The sequence below is a fragment of the Pelobates fuscus genome, chromosome 5 (genome assembly GCF_036172605.1).
Source record: "Pelobates fuscus isolate aPelFus1 chromosome 5, aPelFus1.pri, whole genome shotgun sequence".
NCBI lineage: Eukaryota > Metazoa > Chordata > Amphibia > Anura > Pelobatidae > Pelobates > Pelobates fuscus.
In genome coordinates this window covers 351,856,760-351,877,704 of record NC_086321.1, presented here as the reverse complement: position 1 = coordinate 351,877,704, position 20,945 = coordinate 351,856,760, and the positions used below count along the sequence as shown (strand labels likewise).

General features: G+C 38.8%; 1 protein-coding gene across 2 annotated transcripts; it reads right to left on the bottom strand.

The window, feature by feature from the left end:
• Window positions 1–46: 46 nt before the first annotated feature.
• Window positions 47–20,237, bottom strand: STAP2 (signal transducing adaptor family member 2). 2 transcript variants are annotated; one of them, XM_063455936.1, is made up of 13 exons: window positions 20,047–20,237; window positions 19,031–19,102; window positions 14,183–14,293; window positions 13,118–13,174; window positions 12,761–12,873; window positions 11,040–11,171; window positions 10,302–10,371; window positions 9,486–9,588; window positions 8,441–8,503; window positions 6,743–6,862; window positions 5,560–5,619; window positions 3,399–3,440; window positions 47–278 (listed from the first exon to the last, which is right to left on the bottom strand). In XM_063455936.1, the coding sequence occupies exons 1-13, from the start codon at window positions 20,119–20,121 to the stop codon at window positions 223–225; spliced, it is 1,074 nt and encodes a 357-aa protein (XP_063312006.1). In that variant the 5' UTR covers window positions 20,122–20,237; the 3' UTR covers window positions 47–222. The 2 variants fall into 2 exon arrangements, with proteins under 2 accessions (XP_063312006.1, XP_063312005.1); XM_063455935.1 differs by lacking the exon at window positions 47–278 and adding an exon at window positions 1,183–1,573.
• Between the last annotated feature and the right edge of the window lie 708 nt (window positions 20,238–20,945).

Genomic DNA, 20,945 nt, shown 5'->3' with positions numbered 1-20,945 from the left:
AAAGTGTATCATTTCCTCACACGCACTGTCTCGATATGACTCTGGGATTCCGTTATCCTGGGGTATCAGCCAATACAGTCTCTAATATTTGATATTATATTAATCGCATAGAACAGTTTGGATGCAACTAGTTTTTGCATGGTGCATGCAGAATTAAAAAGCATGCGCCCAAAACATTTAGCAACACTGTGAAGCTCACTATTTGCCTCAAATTTGAGATGATCATTCAACCATTGCTCTTCTCAACTGCAGCTTCCTTTTCAACTCCTCGTCCAGACCTGAGTAGAGTACAGAAACGGTTTGAGAAAACTGAAGCCGACACCAGCAGAGTTATTCAGTAAAGTGACAATTGTTGGGTATTTTAAATCTAAAGGCCAAAATAGCTCAATTAGAAAACATCTCCATATCAGCTATGCTTCCTGTTTGGCTATTTGGTAAATTAAATACACTTTGAACCCATGACAATTCTCACTTTAGTGTATAACCCTCTTGGGCTGTTCTACACAATAGAGTTTGAGAAAAAGCTTGAGGTTGAGTTGGTTAATAGGGTGAAGAGAAGTTTTATTGTGCTATGGGGTGACAACAATATAAGGGGCTTTGATAAGTGCTAGGCTGTTCTAATTTGTATAGTTTAGAGTGGGTTTTATTATCAGCACACTTATTAGAGGTAGTGGTAATTTTATTGATGTAATTTGTGTTAAAAATAAGTAACAAACTAGATGCAAGAATATTGGATGGATTTTTCCTCCCAACCAAGTATCATAGATACTGCTTGAGTCCCTGGTTACTCAAGTTACATTGGTGCATATGTAACGGTTTGCCAAAAAAAAAAAAAGCAGAGAGAGATCTCAACTCTGGCCTCCAGCTGTTAATAGCTTACAGCACCCATAATTCTTTGAACTTTATAATGGCCGCAGAACCATGGGAGCTGTAGTTCATGACCATCTGTGGGACTGGAGTTTGAGATGCCAAGATTCTGCAAACATTATTGTTAAGATACAGAAAATGTCCTATTGGCATTATTCTATATGCTTCCCCTCCCCCAAATAAATGCTCAAAGAGCAAAGACGCCACGTCTGACGTCATGCGATCTGTGCCGAGGACCAATCAAAGGCTTTTCATAAAGAATCCTTTGAATTTGAAGGGCTTGGCATCCGCGCACTCGGAGCTCGCAAGGGTGGTGGAAAAGGGAGGCAGGGCGGGGTTCAAAAAAATAAAATAACGGATGCTGTTGAGAGGTAGGAGGGCTTCCCTCTGTGTGGGTGAAAGGGTGAAAGGGCGGTAAGAGAAGAGAAGAAGTAGTCATGGTTGGAGTAACCTTGAAAAGTAACTTATAGAAAATAGTCACTTCATTTTTTAAAACAAAGTTAAATGTATCTTATGCAAACGCATATATTACATATACTTATTTATGTTGACTACATCTCTATACAAGCCTCTGTGTTTAATTGAGCACTCAATAGAGGAACTCCATTTGGGGAATTTGATGGGATGATTCAAAGTGGCTCTCCTTGTAAACTGAGAGATTTCCGCTGATTAGGCACCACGCAGCGTTTCACCCTCGTGATAAATCCTAGATAAGTTAAATTCAAAATGTTTACATTTATATATATATTTCTTTTTCTTACATATCCTGGATTAGCAAGTTTATACAACTGCTGTTAATCTGCCAGTTATTGTTCACAGGTTTTAAATGTAACTATTTTTAATTTCTATTTATTTTAAGGAACACAGTTATTAAGGGGTTAGAGAACATGCCTTTTTTTATATGTAGTTGCTAATACTGTAGTATGACTTGTATTTTGTTACTATGTTTGTGGTTGTTTTGTATTGTAAGGTGCAAAATTGATCATTACATGTTTTATTTAAAGCGGCACTGTTATCATCAGGGGACTTTGACGAAGTCCTCTGACAGTGACATTGCTGCTGGGGGTCCTGTGGCCGTGGGGGCAGGTAAGTGTGAGATTAGTTACATGAACCTGTACCTCGCAGACGCCGCCATCTTGCCCATCTTGCCGACGTCACTGCTGTACTCTTGGTCTAAGGAGGATCCCGCGAGACTGTGGGATCCTCCTCAGACAAAGTTAATTCCCTGCAGCCATCACTGGTGACGGTTGTTGGGATTGACTACTAGACTCAGATATGAGTCTAAGAATGTCTGGTGGAGGAGAAATACAGTAGACCCTACTCTGTCTCAGTAAATCTCTTGACTGGGTTGGAATTTCAATGAAATTCCAACACAGTCAAAATAAGTATTTAATAAAGATTCTATTTTTATACTTATTTGTTGGGGGAGGGGGGTGGTTGACAGTGCCGCTTTAATTATCATAGAGTCAGACGTTTAAAATAAAAGGGGGGAGTAACTCCAGGCTAGGGAGCCCTTTTTATTTTTCAAATGATTAAAATTGTGCAGAGAATGTATTTTCTCGTTCAATACAATTACTGTATTCCTGCTGATTCTGGAGAGACTACGATGTGGGGTATTTTTTTTATATTTTTAAAATTATTTACTCTTATGAATAAGAAGCTGCCTGTAGTTAAGTGCACATGCTGGTGTATTATTGTCGATAATTAACCTTACACAGCTGGGATGAAGGCACCATACATATTCCACACACACAAAAAAAATCTAAATCCTTGTTTGTATGGTGATTTATTAAACACATCCCAGAATCTTACATGCCCAGACTTTCTCTTTAACTTTCCTAATTTATGATTAGTGATGTACCGAACTGTCCGCTGGCGAACAGTTCCCGGCGAACTTAGCGTGTTCGCGTTCACCGCGGCGGGCGGACACATGCGCAGTTCGATCCGCCCCCTATTCGTCATCATTGGGCAAACTTTGACCCTGTGCCTCTCGGTCAGCAGACACATTCCAGCCAACCAGCAGCACTCCCTCCCTTCCACACCCTCCAACCTCCCTCCCAGCATCCATTTTCGATTCATTCTGAAGCTGCATGCTTAGTGAGAGGAGGGAAAGTTTAGCTGCTGCTGATTAGATAGGGAAATTGATAGCTAGGCTAGGGTATTCAGTGTCCACTACAATCCTGAAGGACTCATCTGATCTCTGCTGTAAGGACAGCACCCCAAAAAGCCCTTTTTAGGGCTATAACATCAGGCTGAGGAAGTTCGCGTTCGCCGTTCGCGAACCGAAAATTTCGGGTTTGCGACAACACTATTTATGATTGATGTTGGGTGGATTTTACTGGTAAGGTTTGTAAAAAATTAGGTATGTATGGTGCAGTTGAAGTGTAGTTGCTGTGATTGCAGAATCAGGGGGAGATAGGACAAGTAATGAGAAGATATGGGGACAGAATGAAAAAAGGTACAGATATCAATTCAGTTGAGGACAGCCATCAGAATAACACATAGGGTGTGATATGTGTACATATATTTACCTGAGTTTAAGCTGGGTGCTCCATGCCTTGTCCCTTCAGGTCCTAGTAAAAGAACAAAACATCTTTAATAATTTAACTTCACAGTTTACCAGGTAATAACATCAATAGGTAAATCACGTTTTCTTACATTAACGCTGACAGAGTTTTTTTTTTCTTGTTGTAGAAACTAGAACTACTTAGATGAGAGAAGGATTAGTAACTTTTGATTCCCCTGTAGATGTAGCTAAATTAATTCCCTCACCACGTTTATAAGTTCATAAGCTTATATATATATCGCACCTATATCCGGCACCTACTAAGCATCCAGAGAAATGTGGTCCCTTGTAATTATAATTAACTTTGTAAAATGTAATAATGATTAATCTTACATCTGCAGATGTTTGTGAATTATATTTCTACGTTTAACTAATATGTTATTGATCTGGAAGGCAAATAGGTTACGAGATAAAGGTTTGGGATTTAGTTACCGACCAGATCAAGTTCTAAATCTTCAGGGGTAGACAACTTTCGACACCAAATGTTATGGACTACATCTCCCATAATGCCCTTACAGTTGTAATGGTGGCAAAGCATCAGGGGAAATGTCGTCCATCACATCAGGAGTGCTGAAGGTTGCCTACCCCTCCTCTAGTTTGTGCTTTGTCTTGATGTTCCACTTCACAATGCTTTAAAATGGAATGTACGTTAATACCTTGAGTTACAAGGGCTTCAAACCCTGTCTTGTTTGGTTTAGCGAAGATATTATAAGCTAGGAATTATTGTTCCTAAATAATAAAGAACATTCATCTTCAAGACACCTGTCCTACCCAGTCATGTGATATTCACAATGGTTCAGTTCGTGCTCCTAAGTGAGATTAGACTACAGCTCGTACACACTAAGGCATTCTCATCACTTCTTCGGTATCACTGCAATGTGTGTCTTTTTTTTTTTTTATAATTTTTATTTGGTTTTCCAAAAAACATACAATCGTAATTTTGTAACATTGAGTCCAGTAGTTCAATCTTTTACATAGTTTTCAGATCAATATTTCACAATATAACATATAACAAGTTAGCAAACTTTAAAAAAAGGTTGGTTGTGGCCTTTGAAGCTGGGTGTAGGTGTTACGTCATGTCATTGGTGTATTATCACATGTTTACAGTAAGAACCGGCATAAAATGAAGCATCAACGTCGATAGTGTTATCATAGTGACTGTTGCAGTTTTGCATCTTGTCATGGTAATGTTATGTGTAAAATCTTACAAAGTCTGAGCATAAGAAGTTGGTTAGTTAATGCTCCAGTAGGGGTTAGTTTGGGTTACTAAAGCGTGAAGTAGGTGTGTGTTTAATTAAGTTTTTGGTATCAGAGGGTTTACTCTGTGTCTACTCTCCTATTTTATGGTATTGGGACTTCTTTTAGAAAGTTGTTCCAACTATTCCAAGTGGTTCGTGAATACTGATTGTTTTTCAGGAGGGCATGGGAGATTTCCTCCATTAGTTTTATCTGTTCCACCCTATGGATCCATTCCCTAATCGAGGGGGGGGGTTCGCTTGTTTCCAAGATTTAGGAATCAATTGGTTGGCGGCCGTGAGAAGATGGGTTAAGAGAGTCTGGGTATGTTTATTTGTGTTTGGTACGGGTAGTAGAACGATTATATACTTTGGAGAGAGTGGGACCGTTACCTTTGTGATAAGTTTCAGAAGTGTAGTTATTCTACGCCCGATAGATTGTATTTGTGGGCAATCCCACCAAATGTGTGAGGAATGGGCGTTGCTTTGATGACAACGCCAACAGGTGTGGTGCGTGTTGGGAAAAAACTTGTGCATTTTGGCAGGGGAATAGTGCCATCGTGTTATTCTCTTATAATTGCTCTCCTGTGTGGCATTGCATATGGAGGATTTGTGTGTTTTTATGAATGCAATGTGTGTCTTGAGTATACTTTTCAATGTTTGGTCCAAGAGCACACCAACGGCTTGCCACATTTATTGCCATTTTCATAGAAGGTATTAGTAAGCTTAGAGGTGGAGCAGGGGTGGACCTCTCTAAGGTGATGGCGGCAGGGGAGCGGAAACCAAGGTAAGTGGCTACAGGTTCCCTTCAAACTTTCATATTTTGTTGCCTAATTAGATTCGTTTGCAAGGTGTGTATGTGGTTGTTTGTTTGGATTGTTATCTTTTTACCTTTGTATTTGTTGACAGGTTGGAGAGGGATGTGAACTCTCCTCGTGGTCATTTCAGGGGCTAAGGGAGAGAAAGTAGATAGCAATGCTGTTTACAAAAAATATTGTGTATTGGAGAAAAAAACACAAAACCAAATGCATGTCTGATAAAGCTAACAACGTGTGATTTAAAATGGCCCAAATGCTATTACATAGGATTATATGCTAAAGTGAGTATTCAAAGTGAATTTCAATTTTACGATCAATATAACCAAACTGGATTTAAACAAAAATCAAGTTAGCTATGCTTTCAGATGGCTACTCTGGCCTTACATTTGAAATTCACTTTGAATTCTTACGTTAGTAAATAGCCCTGACAGCATTTGCTTTTGTTCACTTTCATAGGGACCACGTTAAAGTGTTACTCCGAGCACCATGACCACATCTGTGATTTAAAGTAGTCATGGTTTCTGGACTTTATATGTGCAGTGTTTCTTTAAAATGTTGCACACACTGAGTTTAGCCCCTCTTCTGTCTGAGTTATAACTCCACCTCCAGAAGTGTCATAGGAGCATCATTAGCCAGCCTGTGTCTAGAGTTCCGGGCTGGCTAATGTCAATTCTATGCATATGTTTTTATACAGTGTGCCATTCATTGCGTCAGAACGATCAGCCAGTGAATGGCGACTGGATTGACTTCCGCATCTCTGCAGAAACCGGAAGCACGTCAGCTGACAAGCTTGGAGCAGGCTGTCATGGTTAGGATGCTTTGAGTAACCTGTTAAATATTAAAGGACCACTATAGTGCCAGGAAAACATACCGGGCTCTAGGGGGAGGAAGGGGTTAAGCGGGGCACTCTCCTCCTCCATAGCGACGTCATCGGCTGAATGCGATAGGAAAGCATTCTCAATGCTTTCCTATGGATGCTGGCATCTTCTCACTGTGAAAATCACAGTGAGAAGCGCGGAAGCGCCTCTAGCGGCTGTCAATGAGACAGCCACTAGAGGCTGGATTAACCCTATTATAAACATAGCAGTTTCTCTGAAACTGCTATGTTTATAGAAAAAAGGGTTAAACCCAGCTGGACCTGGCACCCAGACCACTTCATTAAGCTGAAGTGGTCTGGGTGCCTATAGTGGTCCTTTAAGAAATTTCTTTGAAGTAAAATGATTATGTGTGTCTTTAACTCTAGTTAACTAGATTACCTTGTCTAATCATTTCCTGTGCTGTATACCCATCATTTGGATTCTCATACGTTTCTTGAGGTATGGGTTCACGTGGAAGGGGAGGAGGAACATTGCACTTGTTCGATATCCGAGTAGTACCTGATATTGGACAGACACATTGTTAGAGATATATATTGGTTCAGGCCAGATACTAAATTGCAGAGCATTTGAACCTTCAACAAATGTAGACATTGCCTGTCATTATGTGGACATTAGAAATGAAAACACAGCATTAACTTGAAACATCCATTGATGCAATTGTTGAGGAAAATGTTTTAAGTTAGACCAACTTGAATACAAGTGACTGAATTTAAAGGACCACTATAGGCACCCAGACCACTTCAGCTCAATGAAGTGGTCTGGGTGCCAGGTCCATCTAGTGTTAACCCTGCAGCTGCAAACATAGCAGTTTCAGAGAATCGGATGTGTTTACACTAGGGTTAATCCAGCCTCTAGTGGCTGTCTCATTGACAGCCACTAGAGGCGCTTCCGCGTTTGTCACTGTGAAAATCACAGTGAGAAGACGCTGATGTCCATAGGAAAGCATTGAGAAATGCTTTCCTATGGACTGATTGAACGCGCACGCGGCTCTTGCCGCGCATGCGCATTCTGCGCTGACGTCAGAAGAGGGAGGAGAGTTGCCTGGCGCTGGAGAAAGGTAAGAGTTTAACCACTTCAGCCCAGTGGGAGAGCGACCCTGAGGGTGGAGGGGAACCTAACGACCCTATAGTGCCAGGAAAACGAGTTTGTTTTCCTGGCACTATAGTGGTCCTTTAAGTTAAATCTTAATAGAATCTTAATATCGTTCATCATAACCGCTATAAATCATCTGCCAGTATAAGAAGAATTATGTCTCCCAATAAAAATTTTGTGATCTCCTCATTAGGGGGTTGCCAAATGCTTCCCTCTGTGCATCCAACCAATGTGGGTAGTTATTGAATATATTCAATAGAAGACTTCAGAGATTCCACCAAAACAAAAACAAAAAATCATAGTTTTAAAAAAACAAAACTTTTTTTTTTTCTTTTATTGTAACATGTTAAAAATGCAAACTCAGGAGACCACTCTCAGAGAGACATGGACACCTACACCATCTAACTCGTTTTGTGTGGTAAATCCACATTTACTCATAGTGTTACCCCATTCAAAAAATGGAGTGAAAAATTATATTTTGCTAAAATATTACTATCTTGGCTAAACACATTTCCTATTAGAGGACCAACAGTTCCTTTTAAACATACTGTATTGTATTGTCATCGTATTTAAGCCTTAGTAAACTATTATGGTAATATGCTCACACGCCATTTTGTAAACCATTACGGTAATATGCTCACACGCCATTTTGTAAACCATTATGGTAATATGCTCACACGCCATTTTGTAAAAGAAAAAAAAAATAAACAGTCAAATTTATAAAATTTAGTCCTATATCGATGTTTCTGCTGAATATATTTAGCATTTTACTCTTAAGTTATTGCATTTAGCAGCTGAATTGCGACAGATTTATATATTTACTGGATATAATAATTTCTGCTGTTGAAATTAAATTTATTTTCTTAAAAGTGTTAAAGTGTGCCTGTCATGACAAACATGATTTAGTGGCACATTATAGTGTGTGTCTAGTTAGACAGGCAGTCAGACAGACAGACAGACAGTAAGGAACGTAATGATGCCAACCTGATGTTTCTGTTGGATATCGGACTGTGGCTACTCCATCTTCACCGTCTACTTCAAGAACTCCTGCAGTAAGAGAAGTTAATTTACTCATCATTCTTCAAAAATATTTGTATAGACACATAAAGAGAGGCTGTACATTATGAGTATGCGGCCCTGAATCACCGTAAATCCTGTTGGTGTAACCATAGTAACACAACCTGGAGAGATTTCAACCAGAGCTTCCTTTTGACGTAACCATACCACCCAACACTAAGATTTATGCAATGGGGACAGGTGTGGCAATTTGCGTCACTAGCGATGCAAAATTAGGGTGGGGCCACCGACAGGAAGGACATAGTGTGCCATCAATGCACGCCATGCTGACTGTCATCATCCCAACCGGCATCACTTGGGGCAGACCATCAGCCCTCAGTACAGTACAAGCATGTCTAATATATACATTGCTGCTGCCGAGGAGTAATGGGAGTTTGAGCGCAGGGCTAGTTTCTTTGTATGTCTAATATATAGTTCTGTCCTTTTTGGGAGAGTTTCCTGTACACCAAGAAACAAAACTAGGATGGCAAAACAAGACCCCAAAAATCTGGGGTGTCCCTCCTAAATCCGGACAGTTGAGGGGCCTGCATGACCAGTACAATAAACTGTTATGGTAGCTGACATCTACATTTAACTTTGCAGAGGTTACAAAACAGGCTCCAGTGGAGTGAGACAACCCACCAAACCCCCAATGGGCTTCTAGCAGAAAATGCTAAAAAAAAAAAAAAAAATAGGCAAAAACATGTACAGCAGCACATTCTACCACCAGCAGGGAAAATTATGGTAAATACCCTAGCACAGGGGGTCCCTAAAGGTCGGTCCCCAGATGTTTTGAAACTACAGCTTCCATTCCATGATGTGTTGTCATTCTAGAGACATGCAAAGCATCATGGACGTTGTAGTCCTACAACATCTGGGGATCTACCTATTAAGCACCCCTGCCCTAGCACTTGTTACATGCCATTTTTTTTAAACCAAGATTCAGCCACAAAGCAGGTATACAGATACATACCAATTTTGTTCTCATATTCATTGGCTTTCTCAAAAGGGATCAACAGGTTTTTTGTTGTTTTCTTAAAATGATTAACAACTTGAGCAAGCGTGGGACAAGTAACCTGCAAGAACACAAGATTATTAATATTCAAGTAAGATAGTAGAAAATGTTCATCATGACATAAATGTACACAAAACTTTAACAGAAACAGAGCCCAAGAGCAAACTTTGACAAAAATGGGGCTCACCCTGGCCCTCATTTAACACCCCTTCTTTAGATGTTTGGTAATGCAAAATGTATCAGCAATATATATATACATAGTCATGGGAAAATAACATACACCCTTTTAGAATTCTATGGTTTTACATATCAGGACATAATAACAATCATCTGTTCCGTAGCAGGTCTTAAAATTAGGTAACTACAACCACATGGCTTCTTAATTTTGGCTTTATTTTTGTTCAATAAATCATGACACGGTATAATATGTAATGTGTTGTTGTTCATCTGAGATTGTATTTACCTAATTTCTAGACCTGCCATGGAACAGGTGATTGTTATTATGTCCTGGTATGTAAAACCATAGAATGCAAACAGGGTGTACTATATTTTTCCCATGAACATATATATATTTATTTTCTTTTTAATGAGTACCGAACATTGCATTTGTACCATTCCACGAAGGAGACATGGAATTAATAATGAATATTGTGTCAAGAGAACAGTTATGTCCCCTTCAAATTTTTTTGTACAAAAAACATGCAGCATATTGCATAATTTACGCTCACACTGTTTGACCTTATTATGCTAATTATCTATATTGAAAATCCTTACCGGTGGCTCCACTTGGATCACATATTTGTTTTGCTCCTGAGTGACTCTATAATGTTTCAAGACAAAGGTTCTGTAATGAAAACAAACACCCTCATGATTCAGTGGTATATATAACAGGACACATTCCATATGCCTGTATATATAGTGTTAGTTACAATGTTAAGCAGGTAGTAATAAGACCCAATGTCTGTCAAGGTCACCTTCACCCAAAAGTGTCACAAATTCAAGAGGCAAATAGAAGGTTCTCGCAAAATAGAAAGGTTCTTTTGGCTGAAACGTATAACTGACAAAACACTGAATTCCTCGAGGGAGGGAGCACCATAGGGCTATAGGTCATCAATATCTGGGGGAAGATGAGGTTAAGGTTATGGGTAATTTTAAGACCTCCTCTGCTGTGGGTTGTCAGATCTATATAACTCTCCCTCCATAAGCAATGAGTCTGGCTTTTCCAACAGTGGTATGTCCACCATGTTTTCCTGGACACACATAACTTGTGTGATGCTGCCCTGCATTATGGACAATGCATATGCTGCAGGATTTTTGATTGATTTATCACCTGATTTACTACCTGCAGCATTTGACTTTTACATAATGTAGGGCGGCACTTTCTGTATGTTACCCATCAATTTGTACAAATGATATGTGTCCCAGAAAACATGGCGGGCGGATATAGTATTGCAACCGATAAGGAGTGTCCCTTTAACCATACAATCCCTGAATTCTCTGCTGTATAATTACCCAACATTCCGCTGGCAAGTGGTAACAGAAACAGTTTGTGGACTTCCTCCGGGGCGCAGTAACAGGCTTCCGCACTCTGGAAATTGCTTCAGTAGGGTCTCTGCTTCGGACCGTGACACATTATGAAAACAGCTGTGGATCAAGCAATATGTGGTGTAAATAATTAAATAGGATGCAAGTGCAAAATATTTGAGGATAGAGGGCAGTATAGAATCAACAAGTAAAGTCATAACAAGATGGGGGCAAACGTGAAAAATAACTATGCAGACCAGGGCCAGCAACCTATGGCACGGGTGCATGCATAGCACTTGAGGTGTCTTTGCACGGCACTCAAGGCTGCCAGAGTCAAACAGGCTCTGGCCAATCAGGAAACCCAGAGAGACTTCAGATATCTGCTGGTGAGAATCGAGTGGCGATTGCAGGTGGTTAAGGATGATCCCTCAATTTACGCATTGCAGCACTCAGAGAAAGTGATGTCAGTTAATTTCCTCCCAGCACTTGTAAAAGGGAATTTGCACTGGAGTAGGGATATCAGAGCTCCTGCCCTTGACTTGTGTCTGGCCAGCCCAGTCCCCACTGGACCCCAAACACACTGTTAGATATTCTCAGAGTTGCAGACATGCACACCACCACAACACACAATGTGACATATTATCCACACACAATACCACAAGCAGCCCCCATACACAGCCCACATTCATAAGTATCACACACAATACCACAAACATACACAATATAGCCAACATACTCACAAATGCAACACTACAAAGCAACTGCAGCACCCATAAATAACACAAGCAGAATACGGGAACACACACATCTCAATTTAAAAAAATAGGACTAGCACGCCAAGGGTCTTCAAGATCTTGTTTCGGCACAGAACTACTAACCCTGATGTAGACAGTAGACAACGATTGGTGATTGGTTAATGGGGACATTCTTATGAGGATTAACCTAGTTATTCACTAAAGTGAGACTTCAAAGTGAATTTTAAAATTAAGGCCAAAGTAGCTGAAATAGAAGCATAGCTGACTTAGAAAAAGTTCGGCTATTTTTACTTTTAATATGAAATTCACTTAGAATTCTCACATTAGTGACTAACCTGATAGTGTGAGGGCTCATCTTATTTTCTCTTGCTAGCACATTCATCCTAACCATCTCAATTTTGGCAGGACAGTCACGATTTTCTGTTCTTGTCCTGCCATCCCAACTATCCCCAAAAAGTGTTGTGCACCATTAGAAGCACTCATGCTACGCTCAGGGCACTAGGACCCTGCAGAGAACACTGTGAAATTGCTCCCTTCAAGTCCTGCCCAAAGTGCTTGATTGGCCACTGATCTGCCAATAATTTTTTCTCATGGATCCGCCCACCTTTGTCCAGAGCCACTGGCCCTATACCCACCTCCCATTGCGTCCTCAGGATGCCAATGTTGGGGGATATGCTACCACAATTAAGATTGCCATATCCACTATGTTTTCCAAGGACGCATATCACTTCAACATATCGATGGCCTGCACATGAAAAGTGTTGCCGTGTGGTATATAGCATCCAGAAGCTGCTGTATCAAATAAAGTAGTTAGCCATTAAAGAATCTTGCAGCATAAACATCATGCATACGGCAAGGCGGCACTTTTCATGCATTAACATGAAGAAATGATGTGGCTCTTGGAAAACACGGCGAATATGGCAACCTTCTCCGATCCATTTGTCACATTCTCACCTGGGCATCTCCTCTACATCTTCCTGTGACCTTCTCAGCTTTTCCTTCTCAAGAGCTTCCCTTAGGGAAAGAAGGGGTCCTGGGAGCAGAGTCACAGACTGAGGAATATTAAGCTGTAAAAATAGAATGCAAACAATGTTTTCACAATTTCTCTACGGCTAAGAATTTGCAAATTTAGAATAATAATATGAACAGTAATTTTGGGGAGTAAAACCAGGAAGGGATAGAGAGACATGTTAGACACAATTTAACCTCAAAGATAATGGTCAATTGGTTTAACCCCTTAAGCTGAGTGAAGGGAAGACAGTGAACAAATTAGTCTTGACGACAAAACAAGATTTTTTAAAAAAAAATTACCTCCGCCACGGTGATGATATAAGCCCGCCACATCTCCCGACTCTCCAAGGAGTCTGTCTGTAACAGCACATGTAACAGTGTGTGTTATGTATGTTTTAAGGTATTATCATCATCATTATCATCATTTATATAGTGCTATTATAAAGAATATTTATGATCATTTTATATTTTCAGATTTTTGCATAATTCAGTGTGGCCATCAGAAAATGACCTAAATTTCTAAGTCACAAAACCCACACTGCAAGGGAGAAATGTAAGTACACCTAAACGACCACCAGGGAACTACAGCCTTAGGAAAACAAAAACTTGTATTCCTAATGCACAGTGTTCATTTTGGCAGCAAATTTCTATTTTGTTTTAGTCATAGTCTTTTGACTAGAAAGACGTTTTAGTCGTATTTTAGTCATCTGAATTGTTTTAGTTTTAGTCTAGGTTTAAAGCCTTTACCTGTCTCTTTTGTCCCTTCCCCAGCCCCTCTGTGTCTTTTTGTGTGTCCCCAGCCCCTCTAGGTGTCTCTCTCCTAAGCTCTGGTCTCTCTCTTTTGCCTGTTCCCCAACCCCTCTGTGTCCTCCCAGCCCCTCTAGGTGTCTCTCTCACAAGCCCTGGTCTGTATCTTTTGCCCTTTCCACAGGCCCTCTGTGCAGTGTTAATTTTGGCGGCAAATTTCAATTTAGTTTTAGTCATAGTCTTTTGACTAAAAAGCCATTTTAGTTTTAACAAAAATTTGACTAAAATTGTTAGTCGACAAAATTAACACTGCTAACGCTATAGTGTTCCTTTAATATGTATTCATTTGCTTTGTGCAATCCTGATCCTGTGTCTGGCTGTACTATGTAATATGTCAGACATGTCTCACAATTATCCCTACAGATATTGCATATAGTACAACCAAGCAATGGTGGCTCTTGTCCCAATTGGTGCAGGGAACTCCGTAACTTGATGGTTTTATAAATTATACTTTATTACCCTCATAGTGCCAGATTGCTGATATATGTTTACTGTACGGTGCTAGAGGTATTGCTGGTCTTCTATAAATAGTAATAGCTCTAAACTAATTTTACTCACCTTGAACTGTACCTCCCGACCTGTCATGCATAATGAGAAGAGGTATTCGGAAGGCAAAGTAGTCGGCTCCTTAAAACATATAAAGTTCTCCAAACTGAGACTGTCCACGCGCTGCATGGAGCAAAAGACAGGGTTACTCTTAGCACCACAACCAATATCTCTGCTAAATTTTAGTATGACATATTTTGGAAAGGGGAATTCCACAAAAATAAAATCAAAGAAGGACTTATAAATGTCAGAATTATAAAATTTACTCGAAAACATTTTGACAAAATGGATCACAATGTTAATTGGCTAATGGGGATCTAAGACCAGACCGAGCAAATAACACTTGATTTAAACAAAATTTATTCAAGAAGGTGCCACTGGAGCTTAGAATATTCAGATTAGAACACATACTTCACAACGTGCAGATTGTGTTGGTGATAGTCCAACTTTGTCTCATCTTTGTAAAAACAATTAAAATTGATACTGGGAGGAGGTGTGTTTTATGTTGCCATCTTCCAAAGGTGTCCCACCCATGGCACGATTTTCCCGCCATTAACTAGTTATACATGTGCATTTACAGGCTTGTTGCAGAGAATCATGGGATTGGTACATTTGCATTGGGTGCCAGACTATACCAGCTTTGTGTTCTTTGCAAATACACAAACAAAAAAGAAAGCTACCTTAAAAACATTTTTTTAAAAATACAAAATAAAAAAAACTAACTAATGCCAAACTTTACGTTAGTTATAAAAATGTGCCATTACTTCTATACTGATCAATAGAAGAAGGCTTTCTGTCAAGGTACCTACCAAACTGTTCATTAAGTCCAGTGAAATCTTTTTTCCTGTTTACCTACAATTTATTTAGTATTATTTATACTGTCTATAGCTCTTTGGAAGCCATCTCATTGTTTATATATTATCCTAGTTGCTGCAGACAACACTTTAGAACTTGCTCCCAGGTAGTAACTTTCTGGACAACACGATGTTACGTCTCATTACTTCCCCTTTTTAATATGAGCTTTGACCCGAAGTGCTATCTAAATTAAAGCCGGCGGCAGTACTCTGTACTGTCACCATTATCACCTTAAATCTCAGTATGGCCTATAGGGGAGCCCTCAAAATGAGTTAGTCATTTCCTATAGTTGTCCTGGGTTTACTCTTATAAGCCAGGCTGAAGTTTTTATGTAAGTAAAATAAAGCTTTCAGTTTGCTGTAAATTTTTCAATTGAGGGTGATTTATAGCATACCCTCAGTGGATCTAGACTTCAGAATTATTTGTACATGCGCAGTCAAGACATTCTAAGCACTAATACAACGTAAAGGACAACTGTTACTTCAAAACTATTTAATATAATACTCCTTTCATCAAGTTTTAACAAGAAAAATTTATAATTTTATATATATTTTTTTAATGAATCAAAAAAATAATAAAAATACTAGAAAAACTAATCCCTACCATTATTAAATGACAAGAGCCTTCAGCCATATACATGAAGAGCGTTTGAAAACCAACAGCTAGTCTCTATGGTCTTCCCTGCTTCTGGGCAGGAAGTGAAGCAGGGAAGACCATAGAGACTAACTGTCGGCTTTAAAACACTGTCCGACCCAAGGTGCATGTTTATGGGTCAAGGTTCCTGTCATATACTGAAGGTAGGCATGAGTTTTTCTCCTTTTTTTTTTAAATATATATACTTAATTTCTCAAACAAATTAAATCTATCTCCTTTCAAATCTTGTGTAGTCCACAACATCTGGAGTGCAAAAGGTTGCCTACCATTGCTTTAGCAGTTTCCAACCTACTTGCTATGCAGGACATGCTGTGTGAGGCTTCAACTTTTCCCAACTCTTCCTTGAGTCCGTTTAAATGTAAGTACCACAAATACCAGTAGAAATGCATGGAGTAAGGACAGTAGATCAAACTGCACCTTTTTCCTTACCTTTATGCAGTTTGCTGTGCCATAAACCCCTTATTGAGGTCAACCGTGCTTCTAACTAGATGTGACCTTCAAATGGCTTCTCTAATGAAGTATCAACTAAGACGCCCTCAGGCCAAAATTGAACAAACAGAATGGGTTTTGTATTTTTATTTTCACATAATGCTCTTCACCAGTTAGCCTCAAGAATGTCCAACCAGCAGGCAAGCACTTTCAAGCAAAATAAATAAACAATCAAGTACTTAGGCACTGTGGGTTTTATGAACTACGAAGGCTGGTTGGGAATAATGGAAAATTGCTAGAAGGTCAAGTAGATAATTTATTTTTAGAAACATATCATGAGAATAAGGTTAGCCAACGCTGGTCTAGCAGATGGCTATATATGTTTCTTTTTGTAGATATGTGTGGGTTTTACTAAGTATGGAGAAAGAGAACGAGCTGTATAATAAACCCAGCTGGCGCAGAGTTAAATGTATGGAACGACAAGTGCTAAAAAGAAAGAATAAAACAATACTGGTATTTCGGTGGAGAGGAAGAAGAGCTGCAATTAGAGAAAGAAGGGAAAAAAGCATGAAAGTGTTGGAGAGAGGTAAATGGCTAGTTAAAGAAATAAGAATTGTAGTAGCATTGAGTGGAGAGATACAATGGGCAAAGGGGCTCGAGGAAAGAATGGATTACAGAGAAGAGGAAGAAGTTTTAAGGTAAATAAATAAAGAAAGTGGGGCAAAAAAGGAATGGATAACGGAAAGGTGGAAGAGTTTTTAAGGTGAGAAAAAGTTACATATCAAATAATATAGGATGCACACTATAACTTCAAACAGTAATTATGATCCAACTTTATTATGTACAAAAAGTACTATAGTGATAAACAAGACCAGAAATAAACAAAATAACAGAAGTAGAGGCAATACAATAATACAATGGTACAATACCAAAAAATCTTACAAGCCACAAGACAGAAACACGAGTCACCAAACCCCCCTTTTCTTGTTTATCACTATAGTACATAATAAAGTTGGATTATAATTACTGTTTAAAGTTGTTATAGTGTGCATCCTATATTATTTGATATTTGGATATTCAAACACTTGGGGGAGTGTTTATAGGGCTTACACCTAGCTATTTAATATAATTGTGTCTCTCCATGTAATTTTGATTTGTGAAAAAAGGTTCCATACCACAGGTGGGTGGGGAAGAATGGGAAGACATTGAAAAATGGAAGAGTCTGTAGGTATATCTCTGCACTTTTACAATATTATTCCACCTGGACGGGCACTACTGCACAGCACCCTCTATATTCTAGTAGGACTGAGCAAATGGTAGAGCTCCAGATGTTATAGAACTGCAACTTCCATGATGCATTGCCATTCTATAGGCTGGTAAAGCATCGTCGCAGTTGAAGTTCTAGAACATTTGGGAATATACTGTTTGCCCAGCCCTGCCTACAAGTTTGGGTGTCTCAATCTCTTCCCATTCCCTGCGTACAGAGAAATGAGACAAAGAGAGGAAAACCATGGGTCTCAAAATTGATAAAATTGGAGATAGGGGATGTACTAGAAAAAAAAGGAGAAAAAGCATAGAGTGATGGATAAATAAATAAGAAGATGTCATAACATTAAGGTAGAATAGAAAATGGTAGTGGGATAGGAAATAGTAAAAAGGTGATGGTAAATCAATCTTACAAACTCCCATCAGGAATGCCATGAATGTAGGACTAGGACTATCATCCTAGTCCTATCATCCTATCATGGGTTCCATTCGTCATTTTCAGCTATAGAGGTACTGCCGTTGGTTTCCAAGGGATCCAATTGTAAATTGCTTAAAATCCAGTCTAGAACCCCCTCCCCCCCGACTTTCCTCCTTATTTCTTGCTGCCTCTCTCCTTCTGTTCTTATCTTATACGCCAGTGTTCTACGTAGGCTCACCTATTGCTGAAATGCCAAAGTCTTATTTGCTTATTGGATATATTACTGCTTTGATAAGCCTATGACAGACTTAACACATTGCCGTGGCATGCAGGTAATACTAAAGTACTAAAATACTAAAGTATAGGCTAAAAAGATAAAAAAGAAAAGACAGAAGTCCACCTAGTTGAACCTATCACACATCTGATTATATTGCTGATCCCAAAGTCGATAAACCCAATTTAAAAATATTTTATAAATGTGCCTCAAAAAGTGGCTAAAAATATATATATTTTTTTGCACTATTATGGTATCAGATATCTCCTTGGATGATTTTAAAACAGATATTGAAAAAATAATTTGTACGTTAGATGCTTTTTTAATATGTGCATAATTAATACTATGAAACCTGTAACCTTTTTTTTGCGTGTTCAAGCTAAGAATTGACCTGAAAAGCACATAGTATTTAAATTCATAATGACTTTTATGAAATCTGTTCACAAACCGGACTTTACATAGGACACAAGGTCATGCGCGCTTAGACTGGAAGAAAGAAGATTTCGTCTAAGGCAAAGAAAAGTTTTTTTTACTGTAGGAACAATAAGGATGTGGATTTTTCTGCCTGAAGGAGTGGTCTTCTTTTGGATCAGCATCAAAAAACAAATGAGGAAGGCTGAACTTGATGGACACGTCTCTTTTCAGCTATGTAACTATGTAACTTTTCATTGAATAATAATTAAAGCATTAATAAGAATGGATAATAATACATCTTAGAATGTGGCATACCAGTCAGGTGCATGCGAGCGCCGTACTGGCAGTCAACATTGCCAGCTAGACAACGGGCCTGGACATAGACAGAGCACCAAAGAAGCATTAATGCACAGGCAAAAATGTATCCCAGTGGGTTGGGGCGACCAAAAATTTTAGTACTGGGGTTCTGAATCTGGACTATCCCCTTAGATACGGACTGTTTCTACCAACCTCAACACGCTGAATTAAATAAAAATAAAACGTGTTTTACCCTTAAATCCTTATGGTTCGAGTAGAAGCAAAGACAATTCCCAAGGAGCCCGACCCAAGTCTTCTTATAAACCTGAAAACAAACAAAAACCAAAAAAACAGCTGTATTAAAGAGAGAGAATGCAAAAACAAAATGAAGAACAAAAATAAAAAGCATTGAAAAATATTGTGATGATGAGAAGAAGGGATGGTCAAAATTTCCCAGCAAAAAGGCAACAAATGCAAACAATAACAGCTCTTTTTTGTTCTTCATGGGAATTCCCATGGAAATCCCTGAAAGAAAATACCTGACATCCACTCATCGGTGATTTTTCTTTTCCTTGTATAACAAAAAATCCACCATAACAGGTAATACACAGAATGTTATTTGGCTGCCAAAACATACACAAACTGGCACATTTCACTGTCAGCTGGTATTACTGCGACATTAAGGCGCCACTAGAATTAGCCCACGTAACGATTTCCCCATTTATTATTTGCAATCAGTTAGATATTTACTCAAGTTCTGGGTGAGATTTAAAAGAATTTTAAAAGCAAATGTGATGTGCAGATCCGAAAATTCCCATCCATACCAAAATCAGGAATATGTTACAGTATGTTCGACAATGTCGTGGTGAATTAACAGGGTAGTTCACTAATAGGGAAAATGTAGCAAATTAAAATCCAAACGGCAAAATATGAGCCAAATTTTCTTGTTCTGATCATATTATCCAACTCGTTCGATTTGCTAAAATTAAGACATTTGTAATTAAGACGGTGCGAGTTAACAGAACAGACTCCGTAATAGCGAGAGAAGGTTCATTGGAGGATAAAACCAGAATTGTCATACAGTTAATTTAATATCAAACGACATGTCAATGTAATGTTTTATACCTGTCATATACTAATGCCAAATACCGTATGTAATACGCAATGTAACTTTATCTATCTGTCTCATTGTCAAAGCATATCTTTTACATATGTCAATATGAAATAACAAAAAAACTAAAACAAAATTGGCAAACAGGGCTTTCTTACCTTATCGTTTACATCCTTCTTGTAAAGGTATTCCTCAAAGTAATGCTCTGGTGTTGCGTTTTTTATACGAGACATGATCGGTGCCCAAACTGCAGATCAGGTATACACAGAATAACTTTATTTGAGTTGTAGATAGACAGAGTTACACTTTGGACCTACTGACTATTTCCCTCTCAAATAATGAGTTCTAACCAGGAAGTTGGCAGGCATGCCTAATAAAGGGGTGGAACAGGTTGTCTGCTTGCATTCCATTGTCTGTGAATTATGGAGAGGGGTTGACATAACTGAAACCTGTTTTTTTTGTTTGTTTGTTTTTTCTAACTGTAGTTTCATTCATAGACCGAAATGTATATGTCATGTTAATGTTGCATACCAAATAACAGGTATGTAGATCAGACCCGTTGCCCCTGAAACAAAATAATATACATTTATTTTATTGTGCAAAGTAAGCTTGCAAAATGCATTTCTCCATAATGAATTCTCTCTGTCAATTTCATTGATCCCGGGCTGTATATTAGGTATAACGATGATACTACTTGCTATATGTTTCATGGTTTTGTTTAAATCCATATTACATAAGTTTTGCACATTCTAGCACCAATTACAAATATATATGTAGTATTAACATAGTTTGCATCACTATACAATAGCTAAAACAAGACAGACAATTATGTCTAACAAAACACATAACATTTGCATTGTGAGTTTATTACTCCAAGCACTATCACTTTAATTTTTTAGTTTTGACACTGTATTTTAAAGGCACACTAAAGGCACCCACACCACTTCAGCTCATTGAAGTGGTCTGGGTGCAATGTCCCTTTTGCACTTAGTGCTGCAATGTTTACATTGCAGCTCTAAGTCTGCCCTCAGTGGCTGTCTCCCAGACAACCACTGGA